The sequence below is a fragment of the Lasiodiplodia theobromae genome (assembly GCF_012971845.1).
Source record: "Lasiodiplodia theobromae strain AM2As chromosome Unknown scaffold_37, whole genome shotgun sequence".
Lineage (NCBI taxonomy): Eukaryota > Fungi > Ascomycota > Dothideomycetes > Botryosphaeriales > Botryosphaeriaceae > Lasiodiplodia > Lasiodiplodia theobromae.
Genome location: NW_023336516.1, coordinates 373,354 through 387,089, shown reverse-complemented (window position 1 = coordinate 387,089; position 13,736 = coordinate 373,354). Strand labels below are relative to the sequence as shown.

Here is a 13,736-nt window from a genome sequence, read left to right as displayed (position 1 = left end):
CAGTTCTCATCCACCGCCGGTAACAGCTTCATGGAGCTGCACAGACGCATCGCGACCAGCATCAGTGTACCTCTTTTGACCAATGACCTGCCATACCAGATCAACTGTCACCCCATGCTCGCGTCGTCCCAAGAAAGTGTGCCGTCTCCTTGCTTCTGGGAGAGCAACTTCTTTTCTCCACCACCATTGGCAGGGTAATGCTCCAAGCCCTGGTCGGCTAAAAGAGATAACGGCGCGGAATGGAAAAATACCCATTTCGGAGTCAGTACTAGCCAGGCACGGAACGTCTCCTATTCGTCGCGCCGGATAAGGTGTGGCGAGCCGGCTTTCCGCAACTGGTCCCAGTCTGCTGGGCCGGGTTGCCCAAGACGTTGTTTCTGCGTGCTACGGAAGGCCCACATATAGCATTCCAACGGCCCTCGTTGGAATTTTCTTCAGGCATTGCATTCCTCATGCATCGCCGATGCAAGCCGTTGTGGTGTAAGCTACCTGCATATGCAGCTCTATCAAGGGACTCGTGGGTTGTTCTTTGTTCAGCCTTATCTATATTTCCTTTATGGACGTGTAGATAAGACAGCTTCTCGCAAAGCACAGTGAAATCCCACATAGTTAATGCCGAGCAAACCAACAACTGCAGTGCCACCAGCTTATCTCCTACCGAACAACCAACCCAAGACCAAGACCACAAAATTCAGCGGTCAATCTCTTGAAAAGCATGCCGGGAAAGCTTCCAAAAGGGAGCTCGCTCTAAGTTCCGGGGATCTGATCACTCATTTTGCTGTTTCAGACAGAAAGACGACTAATCGCTTGCGTTGCCCTGTGTCTGTGAACCTTGGTAGAAGGCACTTGTCCCTTAACGTGCCCAGGGTTGACATTCCACGAATCAGAAGGGCTTTCATGGTTCGTCACACAGGCTTTGAAAGCTTTACGTGATAAAAATTATTTGTATGTGGTGACACGTCCGACGGAAATGTTGTATCAGATGCGCGGGCATTCATATCGACCCCACGGATGTGTGGTGTTGTTTGGCCTACAGTCCTTCCGAAAGATGGTCAGGTATCTATTGATCCTATGCAAGGTGATGACTCTTTCCAGGAGCCAAGATCGACTGCAGCTTCTGATCCGCCCCTCACTTATTCACATGCTGGCCCGATAAGCGGACACTCAAATGGGGATCCGCGTTGAGATCGAGATCAAAGAGCGTATAGACAGTCTGTGGTGGGAAGAAAGGGAAAAAGAAACCGTTACTACAGTAATGGTGAGCCGTCAGTGGCAGCTACAAAATTTGAGCACGCATTCCACATGTTGACTGTCAAGGAAATATTAACAAGTGAATTTACTAACAAATACATCTCTACCAAAACATCATTCGATTGCCAGAGATAGCCGCTACCAGCATCGTAGAATCAGAATGGAAATGGATTAAGACCTCTAGGGTAATTAGCCGTCAGATACAGCTTAACCGGATAGATATACAGACGAACAATCAGCCCAAAACAAGCTGACTGCACATGCATCGAGACCGTGTTAATAAGCAATCTAAAACCATCCAATCACACAATCACAAGCTCAATCCTTAGTCTTTCGATTTCCCTCTTCGTCTTCGGCTTCCCTCCCATTCCCTACCCCCTCCTCTAAGACCTGACTCGTTACTTCATTCTGGTACCCTCTTACTTCTTCGTGCTGCTTCCCATCACCATCATCACCATCCCCTCTTTCTCCCTCCTTGTCACCACCATCACCTCCTCCACCCTCCTCGCCCCCACCATCATCACCCCCGCTTCCCTCTGCTTCCATCCCCGTCCCCCCTTTCCCCCGCGGAGACTGCGCGCCACTACCCCCACCACTACCACTCCCACTCCGACCCACCAGACGCCCGCACCGCGTGTGTTCGAGGAGAATGGCCGTCTCCCACGGCTCGAGCGCCTTCAGCACGACGACGGTATCCCTTTCGGTCTGGCGTTTGCGGCGCCCCGAGGAAAAAAATGGGAGCGCGCGTTAGTTTTTTTTTTTTTAATTAGTAGTAGTGTTTGCGCGAGGGCGAGGGCGAGGGGCAAGTGGTGGGGGTGGTGGTGGAGGGGAAGAAGGGAGAAAGGGGGGAGAGGAAGCGAAAGCAAAAGGAGGATGAGGAGGAGGAGGAGGAGGAGGGGGGGAAGAAGGAGGGGGTGGGGGTGAAGAAGGGTAGAGAGGAGGGTGTAGAGAAGGGGTTGGAGAAGCAGGGGGAGGAGGTAGAGGCAAGTGCGGGAGCGCGGGCCAGTACTTGTCGGTGTGCTTGCTGCTGGTGGGGGATTGTGCGGGGGAGAAAGAGGAGGACGCGGAGAAGGGGGAGGAAAAGCGGCGCTTGTATTTGCGGCCGTGGCCTCCTTCTTTGATGTGTCTTGAGACTGGGGTGGGGGTGTGGGGGTGCTCGCTGGGGTGGAAACTGCTGAAAGAATGGCGAAGGTGGCGCAGGCGTTGATGTTTGAAGTGTTGTTTGTGTTGTTCTCCAACGGCGCAGGCGGCAGAAGTCGTAGTAATGAGAGGACTCACCCTATCCCACTCCCAGGGCACCCCGTAGTACGTCAATGTGTCCGGAGACATTTGGTCTTTGTGTATCTTGGTGGTCTTGGCTGACTGCTGAGACGACGGTGGTTGCGGCGGCAGCGGCAGGTGTGGGCGCGTCCGTGCGGCACTTTGTCTCATGCCGAAAGGCAAGTTAAGTTGGAATGAGAATGGTGGGTGGCGGGGTAGAGTGCGTACTGACTGGGAGGAGGTAGGGCGATATGGTACGGGTTGTTGCGGTGGAGATGCCGCTTGGTGCGCAATTGGGCGGTATGAGAGGGGGACTGAGGGTGTTCGGGTGGCCGTTGACTGAACTTCTGCCGGCTGCTCAGGGATAGGGCTGGGTATATCGGCGTAGAAACTTGTCCGCTGTTCTGGCCGTGCATTTTTTGTCGAAGTGCGCCGGCGCCGAGATAGAAAGCTTCCCTTCGATATACGCCGGCCTTTTCCAGCTTCAGTGTTGTCTGTCCCACGCTTGGAAACCTTGACAACGTTGATGTCGTTCTGGTCTACGGGTCTTAGCCTCAGAGCTCTTGCAAAGCGGCGAAACCTGCTCGCGGTGGAAGATCGTTGCTTCGCATGGTCCTTTGGTGTATCTGAAGTGTTTTCGGCGACGTATCTATACTCTGAGGGTCCAAGTGGCGCGATTGGCCTATAATCTGCGGACGGCTGCCGCTCTGCCGGATGGACGTTCTGGATATCCGTCGCAAAATATGTTGACAACGGGGCTTCATGCCTAATCTGTGACGCGTCCGAGTGTTGGCTCGCTGTCTCTGGACATCCGCTCATCTTGCGTAAGGGGGGTTGAAGGCTAGTTTTCCTCCATGTTGCTGCATCTTGTTCGTCTGGTTGCTCTGTACTCATCTGCCGTCGTCGCCCGAGGGATATGCGACGGCCTTTCCCCTTATCACTTAGATCTTCTGCTGGCCTGGTAGGTGTGCTCCATACTTTCGCTGAGATCTGTTCTTGTATGCTTCTTTCGATGACGAGAAGCTCCGAGGTGAATTGTTGCTGGATCTGGAATACCTCGTCGCGATGGCGTTGGTCAGCCTCGCGGATCTGCAGGCCGGTTTGCTGGTAGATGTCCGTCATTTGCCGCTGTGCGCGGTCCTCGATCAGCCTTGCTTCACGTAACAGCATGTTCCGGCTCTCTTGTTCCTTCGCTTTCTCCACACGTAATTGCTCTTTGTACTCTTCGATGGCGGCCTCTCTGATCAACCTCTCTCGTGCCGCTTCCTCCTCTTTCGTCTTTACAAATCGCTCGATTATGACCTTCTGGTCACCCTCGCTTACTTCGCCTCCTTGAAGCTCTCCTATCTTCCGCGCTAGACTCCTGTTCTGCCTCTCCAGGAGTCTCATTCGTGAGCTGACGTGTTTACGAAATATCTCGTCGTCCTGCTCACGGCTGGTCCTCTCGGCGGACGCTAGCGGTTGTCGCGTCTTCGTTTTCGCCAGCTCTTCTGAGTCTTCACCCTTGAATGTCGACGACGTGTCCTCCATCCATGTGGTATTAGCTGGGTGAGGGCGCGCTGCATCCTTTCCCTGAGATGACTTTTCCGCCTTGCGACTCGCGAAGGCTGCGGTGGACTTGTCATTGCCGTTGTTTTCGTCATCGCTAGCCATGGTGAAGCTGGCATGGGATTCAGTGGCTGATATGGTTGCGATGCGGAACTCGCGATCCCATTCTTCTTCCCATTCCGAAGCGTCGCGGGTCTTGTTTGAAGAAGTAGTCGTGGTATCAGTTGGGACTCGAAGGGCTTTTCTGTCTATGGGACTCGCGATGGTGTTGTTTCGGGGGGTTTTAGGTGCAACGGGGGCGGACGAACCGCCCGTTGAGTCGGTGCCGGTCGTCAAATTGGTGCTGTTGGAGACATATCGCATCTGAGGGCCGTCGGGATCAAGAGTCGATGAGGCTTTCCGCAACTCAGGGATTGAGTCTCGTGCAGATAACCTTTCGAGAAAAGACTGGATGTCGGCGACTTGATCTTCCAGAGATTCCATATCCTTTGTGATACGATTGACAGTCGCGTCGGCTTCGTCGTCTCTACGTCTGGATGTGAGAACACGGCCGGCGTAAATGATCGGCATACGTACCTTTCTGAGCTCGCCGTCTCTCCCTCTTTCATAAGGTTGCCGATTACCCTGAGTTTGATGTATATTCCATCAAACGACTTGATAATGCTGCTTTTGTACCCGTTCCCAAACCTCTCTAGTAAATCTAACGCTCCCTCACCAACGCCAATCCGCTCGCCCCAGATCTTAAATCTCGAAAACGAGTCATCAAGTTTCCCCAACTGCTCACTGCTGATATTCACGGCACTTCTCTGGGTGATGTTCTCGAAGCGCAGACACAACTGCTGATGCAGACTCACGAGAGATCCGCGGCCCATCATTAAGAGAAGCGTGAGGACAAGAAGAAGGCTTTGAGCCACAAAAATGAAGGGAATTCCCGTCGGAGCAGTAGTAGCGTAGCCAAGGGACATGTGATTGTGGTATGTTCGTGTGGGACCCAAATCATCCGAAGGCGCTCGCCCAAGGAATATAGCGCTCGCGCAATATATCAACAGTGGTACCAATATCTGCTGATGTGATATAGCTCATCAGAACGTGGCTACATGTGGTGGTGGTCAGCGCGGCGCGTAGTCGAGGCGTGGGCTAAAACGGGTAGTAGCGCCACGAAACCAATGCGGCAATCGCACACCCGAAGCAGCCCGTTATCCGAAGGTGCGCGATGAACGGTCTGACTGACTGTGCACTTTATATCGATATTCCTTAGTCTTTTGGGACCCACTTGACTCGAAATGATTGTACTTGACCTTCGAACAGTCCTCCTTTCTGCCTTCCTGTGTCTCCACTCTATCCAGCAAGGGCGCCACAAGTGTACCGCAAAGTGCCGATTTAGAACAGGCCGGTCTGCGCCCGAATGAGTCAACGCTCCAGCCCGAGATATGGCTCCCCAACGCTGGCTAAAGCCCTTGAATCGATGGTGCTGGATCGGCTGCTGACTAACTGTGTGCGCGTGCCGTCGAGTACCCGGAAAGCAGGAATAGACTGTCCATCGCGCTCATCAGCAGTCCCGTCCACTTACATAACTTTAAGGTAAGAAAAGGAGGCTAGATAATATCATTATATTAGAGCATTGAGCGGGGTCGGTGTACTACAAAAAGATGGGAAAACGAAGCCAACATCAAAGACACAGTCTCGCCAAACCTTGCTTCACCTCGGCCATCCACTGCCTATTATCCGTCACGCGCTCCGAAGTACTTGACTCCTGCGCCAGTCAGTAAGCAAACCATCCACCCACAAAGAGGACGCCGAACCTCCACGCCCGTAACCTTCACGCCAACATTACCGCTACTTCATGAGAAAAAGAACAAGCCCTACCCCCTCATCCCCTCCCACGTACATCACGAGCTTAAAGTACTACACTTTCCTCCCTTCTTTCCCTTTTATCCTCCTCTTTCACATACAATCCACCATGACCACCCGTTCTACGACCCCGTCTTCTTCTTCCCCCAGCTCTTCGGCACCCTACACAACCAATACAGCCCCAAAGCCGCACAAACATTAAACACGACATACACCCACAACAACCCAAAATTCCTCCACGCATCGCCAAAGTCGGCGCCCACCCCAGCCAAAAACTGATCTGCATTCCCCATCTTACAATACCCGCACATCCGCTTGTTGTCGTCGTCTCCATCCATCGGCACGGCATACCCACCGCCCACAGCCTCGACCCAAGGCCTCAAAAACGCCTCGCACGACAACTCCTCTTTTCCTCCCCCTCCTCCCCCAGGCAACTCAAACCTGAGCACCTCGTCCTCAGCGCAGCGCACATCCTTGCCGCCGACGGCGGCGCTGAGCGCGGCGGCGACGAGGTAGGTGAAGGGCGAGACGCGGTTGAGCCAGCGCCAAAAGGGCGGCAGCAGGGGCGCTGGCGGCAGCACGCCGCAGAAGATGAGGCTGAGGCTGACCAGCAGCTGCGCCAGGTTGCTGCCGGCCTCGGCCGTGGCGGCGGGCGCGGCGACGGCGGCCGCCAGCGTGCTCGCGAACAGGAGCGTCACCCACACCAACAGGAACATGAGGCCTGCTCGTTCGCCGCCGCTGCCGCTGCTGGTGGTGGTGGCTGTCGTTACTGCTAGCTCGGTGGTGGTGGTGGTGCTGCGGTGCTGTAGGCCGAGCAGGTAGTAGAAGGGTGGGTAGATGAGGAGCGAGGCGACTGTGTTGTACGGGAGCTCGGCGATCATGCTGGCCATGAGGAAGGTTGGCCAGGAGTATGTCTTCGACGGCCGCTCGCGCGCTTCGTACAGGGTGCGCTGGGTGATAAAGATGGGCATGAACTGCTGGATGAGCTGGCCGAAGATGGTGATGAGCATGAAGATGGCGAACATCTGGTTCTGGAGACCTTGGATCGTGTTTGGTGAGTTGAGGAAGACGAGTCCAATGAACAGGGACTAAATAAATGTTAGTGAAAAAGCTGTGAGCGAGCTTTTGCCGTACGCAGACGGCGAGTCCACCTACCGAGAAGAAGCAGACGGAAAATTTTGAGTATATGTATGTCGGTGTCCGCCAGTACTGTTGGAATACCCGCCTCGTTACTTCTCGCATCTGAACCCCGAAAGGAGCGGCAAATTCCCTGCACTCTGCAGCCTCGCCACTGGCCGTCTCGCCGTCTTCACTCTTTGCAAGCGGCGGTTTCTCCCTCAACCGTAGCAGCTCATGGCACACCGCATCGTACTCCGGGCTGTCCCTCCACACCCGCGGCCAGTCGATATCCGAGCTGCATCCGGGTGCCGCACCGATGACCTCCAGCAGCCACTCGGCGGGGTTTGCTTGATCTGGGCATCGCTGACTCTCCTCACATCTGGCTTCGAAATAGTCAATGACAGTACGTGAGTTCTCACCGATGTCACCGAAGTAGATGGTCGTTCCACCATTGTGCAGAAGCAGCAACCGATCGAACCGTTCGAACAACTGGGCCGAAGGCTGATGGATGGTAATTAGTACTGCCTGGCCAGCCTTTGTCAGCTTTTCGATCAGGTCACAGATGGCCCACGAAGTCTGTGAGTCCAAGCCTGAGGTGGGTTCGTCAAGGAAGAGGAGGGCGGGTCTGGCGGCGAGCTCCACCCCGATTGTGAGTCGACGACGCTGCTCCACATTCAAGCCTGCGTACGTTAGAATCAAAAGTTCCATAATCGACCCCAAGGATGTTCTGATAAATGTCTTACCTTCCCCGGGGACACCGACAACCGCGTCCGCGTATTCCTCCATTTCCAGCAATTTGATCACCTCCCCCGCGTAGTCCAATTTCTCCTGCCTTGGAACATGGGCCGGCTGTCGTAGTAGAGCACTGAAGTTGAGTGCTTCACGCACAGTCGAGGTCTCCAGATGCAGATCTTGTTGCTGGACGTATCCGGTTGAACGTTGGAAATTTATGTTCCGCGGCCGTCCATCGAGCAGCGCGTCTCCTGTTACCACCCCCATGGTCGTTCTTGCTGCAAGCGTGTCAAGCAGCGTAGTCTTTCCAGCTCCCGAGACACCCTAAATGTCCCTCTTAGCCTTATTTTCGCAGCCAAGCTCTCCAGAGAAAGACGAGGACTTACCATCAATGCGGTCAGCGTCCCAGGCTTGATCCAACCGTCAACACGGTCGAGAAGCCTCTTTGGCCCACCAGCAGTTTTGATGTCGTAGCACAGATTCTGCCAGTGGAAAACGGACGTCTGCTTCGTGATCGATCCTGCCGCACCTGGGCTACCAACGATGCTCCCACGCTGCCCTCTCGCCGCAGTCTCGACGTCGTCTCGCGTAGAAGTATTTGGTACGTATCCGCGACGGAAAACTAGCACCTCGCCTTTCGAACGCTTCTCACTGATGTACTCGGTGGCAATCAAATACGTCAACATGAACAGGAAGATGAAGCCGACAACGGCGCCAAAGTCCCTGGTCCCAGTCAGTCTCCGGTAGTGGGAATTTCATAGCTCGGGGTGATAAGACCTACCTCCAACGATGCGCATATTCGTACCGGAAAGCCGTCCTCAGGTACGCGTCCCCGTCCACGTAACTAGCTCCAGGCTTCGCGCCCACAGCGTCGCAGACTTTGTTCATCGGTGCTAGACCTGGATAACCCGGAACGAAGCTTGAGCACGACCATTGCCTACCGTGGAATTCGTTCGCCATCAACGCCTCAAACCCGTACGCTACAGGGTCGACCCAGTTGATCCACCGGCACCACCCACGCATGTACTGAATCGGTATCGCGAACCCGGTGAAAATCACGATGGCCAGGATGAGTAGGGTTGCGGGGACCATGGCCTGTGAGATGGTACGCGATACTGAGGCAATGGTGCGGAAGAGCATGGACATGGCGAGAGTGAGGGCGAAAGAGAGGAGAAGGAAGAAGAAGAAAGCCGAGACCTCTCGGCGGAGGTTCGTCATGAAGTAGAGAGTAACATTGAAGATGATGCAGTTGCCGACCTTATATGGGATGTCAGTAAGCATGCTAGCAAATGCCTCAGCGCTGGGATGGTAGAGTGCATAGCGCGTATGCTTCTCGACAATCGATCGTTGAGCATAAAGAGTTAGGATCTGTAGCGCGTTAACATATTGGTCACAACGCAGGTGCTTAGTTGTCGGCCGAGTATACCTCAAGTGCGCTTCCAAAGGCGTTCAACAGGATCGCGAAGAATATAACGGCGCCGCGTTTGAATAAATGGTCCGAATCATCTTTCAGGTTTAAAAACACACTTCCTATGATCACCGCCATGATCGCATTCGCAACGAATTGACCTATGGTGAGACTAGGATCGGCTTTCAACCGTTTTATACCTCTCCAGAGACAGAGCCGCACTTGCTGACCATACGACAGGGTATACGGAGACCTTGTTCGTCTTTGATGCGATAGTTAGCAAGGGCCTACCATAATCATCTACTTGGATTACTTACGCGAACCTGGCTTGTTGCGCCCTCTTCGACTCCACAAATCTCTCCAGATACTCGCCTCCGAACGAGTATTTCGTATTGTACTCCCTCAAGTCTTGTAGTAGCCGATGGTATTCATCGCTTGCCCTCCATACCGCCGCGAACTCGTCCGCTGTACGCGGGACACGATTCTCATAACCCTGCCGCACAACCCTCTCATGCGGGCTGGTCATGGACGTGAGGAAGTCAGCCGTGGTCTGGCGCTGCGGACACTCAAACCCCAGGTCTAGGAAGTAGTCTTTCGCATCCTCACATCGACCAAAGTAGATCTGCCGGCCATCATACAACACCGTCACCTTATCAAAGATCTTTCAACTCGTCAGTATATCCCGCCGCGATGTAGGGCTTGAGATTGCTTACGTCGTAAACGTTCTGGCTAGCTTGATAGATAGCCACGCATGCGCTGACACCCAGATACTCCGTCTGCACCCTCAAATTCTTGCAGAACTCCAGCGCATTCGCGCTATCCAGGCCCCTGGTGCTGTTGTCCCAACACTGCAATGGGGCCCTGCTCAGCGTGGCCTCGGCGATGGTCACCCGCTTCCTCTCGCCGCCGCTGACGCCGCGCACGAATTCGTTACCGACCTTGGTGTCGACCGTGTGACCGATCCCAAACATAGCCATGACGACGTCGCGCATGTGCTCCGCCCATCCCTCATGGTCGATCCCGCCGACCAGGAAGCGCGGGGAGCGGGCGCGCGCCGCGAAGAGGAGCGTGTCACCGACAGTCATCGAAGGGAAGTGCACGTCCTGCTCGGCCGTGTAGATGGCATCGCCGCGGAAGTCGTGATGCATCTGTTCGGCGCAGATGCCTGTGGCGAAAAAGTCAGAGAACATCACCTCACTTCGAGTGGGCCTGTGGGAGATGATCCCTCTCACTCACCTTGGTAGTTCAGATAACTCCCCTCGTCGACGCTCACCCCATGCGTCTCACCCGCCAGCGTCTTCAACAGCGTCGAGCACCCGCTCCCGGGCGGTCCCAGCACGAGCATCATCTCTCCAGCCTCAACGATGCCATCAAGCCCCTTCAGAATCTCCTTCCGCCTCGCTCTTCTGCCTCCACCACCCCCAAACACCCATTCGCACGCATCCCGTACGCTCTCCAAACCCCTCAACACCGCATTCCCCACCGTGGGCTGGTACTCGCTGTCGACCGCAACCCCGCTGACGCCGAGGTTCGCAAAGGCCACGCCAGCGGTCCGCGGCGGCTGTTTGTCCGGCTCAGCCGCCTGCAGCTGCAGGACTGCCTGCGCCCACGCCTTGGCCGAGAAGGCCGGCCCGCGGGGGTCGAGCTCGGAGCCGGGCGGCGCCTGGAACGGGTTGTCGTGGACGACGTTGCTATAGCGGTTCTTGTTGCTCCTGCTGCCGTTCGCGTCGACGTAGCGCGGCAGCGACGAGTAGCGGCTCGCGACGCTGTGGATGCGGCGGACGCGGTCCCTGTCTTCGACGGTGCCTGCGCCGCCGCGACGTCGGCGGCTGCGCAAAGAGGACGAGGCGTTGGTGCTGGCGGTGGTGAGGCGGGCGGGGCTCTTGGCGGCGCCGCTGCTGTTCGTGGTCCATTTCGAGTGCGCGCTGTGCAGGCTGCGGCGGTCGTCGAGGTGGTGGTGGTGGAGGTCGCCGGCGCTGCGCCGCTCGATGAGCTCGATGCGCGAGTCTTCGGGCTGGCGCGGGACCGATTCGCTGTAGCTGACGCTCGCGACGTCGCCGTCGAGCGTCCAGCATGAGTGGCCGTGGGTGTTGGTGCCGGTGTTGGACCGCGAGCGCGTGTGCTGCTGCCCGTCGTGGCTTCTGACGTTGTGCAGGACCGTCATGCCGACTTGCTCTCCCTCTCCCCCACCACCACCTCCGCCCCCATCGCCATCGCCGCCATCCTCTGAGTTTGCGGCTGTGGAATTGCGGCGACCGAACGTAAGTTTTCGAAGAGATGCCATCTGGGGCTAGCGATGTCCTGTCGGCAACTTTGGCCAGTGAGCTAAACTCCGATGTGAAGTGAGAGGAATCATGCGACTCAGCTTCGCGCGCGATTGGAGAGAGGACGCGTAGATTTGGGTGCTGCCGATAGGGGCCATGCTGCTAAGGGTGAACGGTGGACTTTGCCGTTGCCAGGTAGATCCAGTCGTGTGGTACGTTACGGTCCGCTGCCCCTCCCTTGCCTGAGATTCCAATCGAGCGCGAGCAAGGGTGAGGAATGCAACATCAGAAGAGACAGATTCCGTGTTTCCGTGTTAAAAATGACTCGGCGGAAGGTCCGTTGGTAGCGGATGACAAGGCGCAACTCATGCCACGGGTTTCTTGACAATCCTCACTTCGTCTTGGCCATTACCGAGGCTTTGTGCTTCCTATAGTTTCGTTGCTAAGTCTACCCTGCTGCTTGTTTCTTTCCGTTCGACTACAGTTTGATCAGTATCGTCAGAAATCTAGACTTATCCAATATAATCCCAGAAGTGATGATATTTAGGCAGCTACGTATCGAGCAAACTTTGAAGCTTGCCACTGCGAGTGCTTATGTTGCCCATGATGGACGGATGTTATGTCATTGGGCTTTCTGAACGTCTGCTTCTGGGCTCACAATTGTCTCTGGGATTAGCTGAGGTTGGAAGAAGGCCCTGGCTAGGTGCATCTTCGCAGCATCTGACAGCTGCGCGGCCAATCGTCATGCCGGCATGGCCTGGGTGGTGCGCACGGACCACATCCGACTTGATGTCCGTCATAGGACTCGCTCCTCTTCTTCTACTACTCCAACACCGACACCCTCACCGTCAAGACCTGGGCTTGACAACCCTCGCAAGGTTGTCAGATCTTCTGGCAGGCCTTGAAGCTTTCCGAACAGAAGAGTCTGCCCGGTTTTCTTGGCTGCTTTTCTTGACGACGATTCCTTTCCCGATATTCCCACTCCAAGATCTTCCGCACAAAACCACAACACCGACAACACCAGCTCCTCCACATAAGCTGTAGTCAATATGGCGTACAAAACTCTGATCCCGGTGTCGGGCTTCAAAGGCTCCGGCCCGCCGACCGAATTCAGGGAAGTCACCGTCTGGGAGAACAACGAATCGTCCGACGACTCCACCGGCAAACGCGCCAGGAGAAAGAAGAAGGAAAAGCCGTACAGGCCCTTGATCGGCAGGATCAACAAGTTCAGCTCCTACGACATCCTCCGCTTCCGCGACGAGGGCACGGCACACGCCCACGCGATGAAGATCTCGGTCCTCAAAGAGGGTCAATGGGCCGGCACCGTCTACTACATGGCCGACCTGGATCAGCTCGCTTCGCTGGCCGGCTTGAAAATCCCCTTCACTTCGAGAGTCATCCACAACGGCAGCCCTGACGCGCAGCCCTCGGTTCTGGGCGATTGGCTCAAGGAGTACACGGCCGGAGATGTCATGACGCCGCTGGTGAAGCTTCTCCAATACGTCCGCAAGAACTGGATCGGTCCGGATAAGGAGTATGCCGGATACGAGCTGAGGGTCTTTACGGATCCGTTCAGGGCCGACGGCTACCCTCCCGAGTGGCATGTCGAAGACACGAGTGTTCCGGACACTACCGCTGGAGTACTGGATCCCTCTCCGCTGGTCGTCGTCACAGCCTTGAAGGGTCCTGGCACGTTGTTCCTGCGCAACAGGGCGCTTGGCTGGAAGAACTATGACGAAGAGGGCTGGGAGGAGTACCAGGCTGCTGCTGAGAAGGATCAGCTTCGGACTGGAGAACTTGGCATTTTCATTCCTAGTCCTTCAAACTCATTGACGCGCGCCGGTAGGATGATCGGTGCTCTCCATGCAAGGCCGGATGAGCAAGACGGCGATCGGGTCGTCGCACAGTTGATACTCAGCACCAAACGCCAGATGAAAGGGTATGTGGACGACCATAAGGAGACGCTCGAGCGGAACCGTCTTCTGGGGTTGCTCGACGACGATGATGATAACAAGGACGATGAGGACGATGAGGACGGTGACGGTGATGACGAAGAGGACGAGGGTGAGGATGGCGATGATGAAGAAGACGATGACGAGTAGTTGAATATCTGCGCCATGGCTTCGAGGTAAACTACGTGCTTCGTCGACTACTCTAGGCTTCTGCCATCCAACATCATCATCCTGCAGCGGAGACAATTGAACATGAAACAAAGCATAAAGACATGCAAAAAAAAAAAAAAAAAAGACGACTAACGCGGCTCCGAAATTTTGGCTAGTCTGAGACTCATGCCTTCCTGACGA

General features: G+C 55.5%; 3 protein-coding genes across 3 annotated transcripts; 1 reads left to right on the top strand and 2 right to left on the bottom strand.

The window, feature by feature from the left end:
- Window positions 1-3,401: 3,401 nt before the first annotated feature.
- On the bottom strand, window positions 3,402-5,024 carry LTHEOB_10322 (ABC transporter cdr4 protein; the record flags this gene model as incomplete). The annotated part of the gene is made up of 3 exons (XM_035506955.1): window positions 3,402-3,437; window positions 3,490-4,585; window positions 4,636-5,024. The coding sequence occupies 3 exons, from the start codon at window positions 5,022-5,024 to the stop codon at window positions 3,402-3,404; spliced, it is 1,521 nt and encodes a 506-aa protein (XP_035368091.1).
- A 1,008-nt stretch (window positions 5,025-6,032) lies between these two features.
- LTHEOB_10321 (ABC transporter cdr4 protein) lies at window positions 6,033-11,453 on the bottom strand (the record flags this gene model as incomplete). Its single annotated transcript, XM_035506954.1, has 11 exons — window positions 6,033-6,072; window positions 6,124-6,998; window positions 7,066-7,709; window positions 7,773-8,085; window positions 8,148-8,484; window positions 8,543-8,654; window positions 8,703-9,129; window positions 9,188-9,431; window positions 9,487-9,830; window positions 9,883-10,334; window positions 10,406-11,453. The coding sequence occupies 11 exons, from the start codon at window positions 11,451-11,453 to the stop codon at window positions 6,033-6,035; spliced, it is 4,836 nt and encodes a 1,611-aa protein (XP_035368090.1).
- Window positions 11,454-12,482: 1,029 nt separating this feature from the next.
- Window positions 12,483-13,535, top strand: LTHEOB_10320 (uncharacterized protein; the record flags this gene model as incomplete). The annotated part of the gene is made up of 1 exon (XM_035506953.1): window positions 12,483-13,535. The coding sequence occupies one exon, from the start codon at window positions 12,483-12,485 to the stop codon at window positions 13,533-13,535; it is 1,053 nt and encodes a 350-aa protein (XP_035368089.1).
- Window positions 13,536-13,736: the final 201 nt, after the last annotated feature.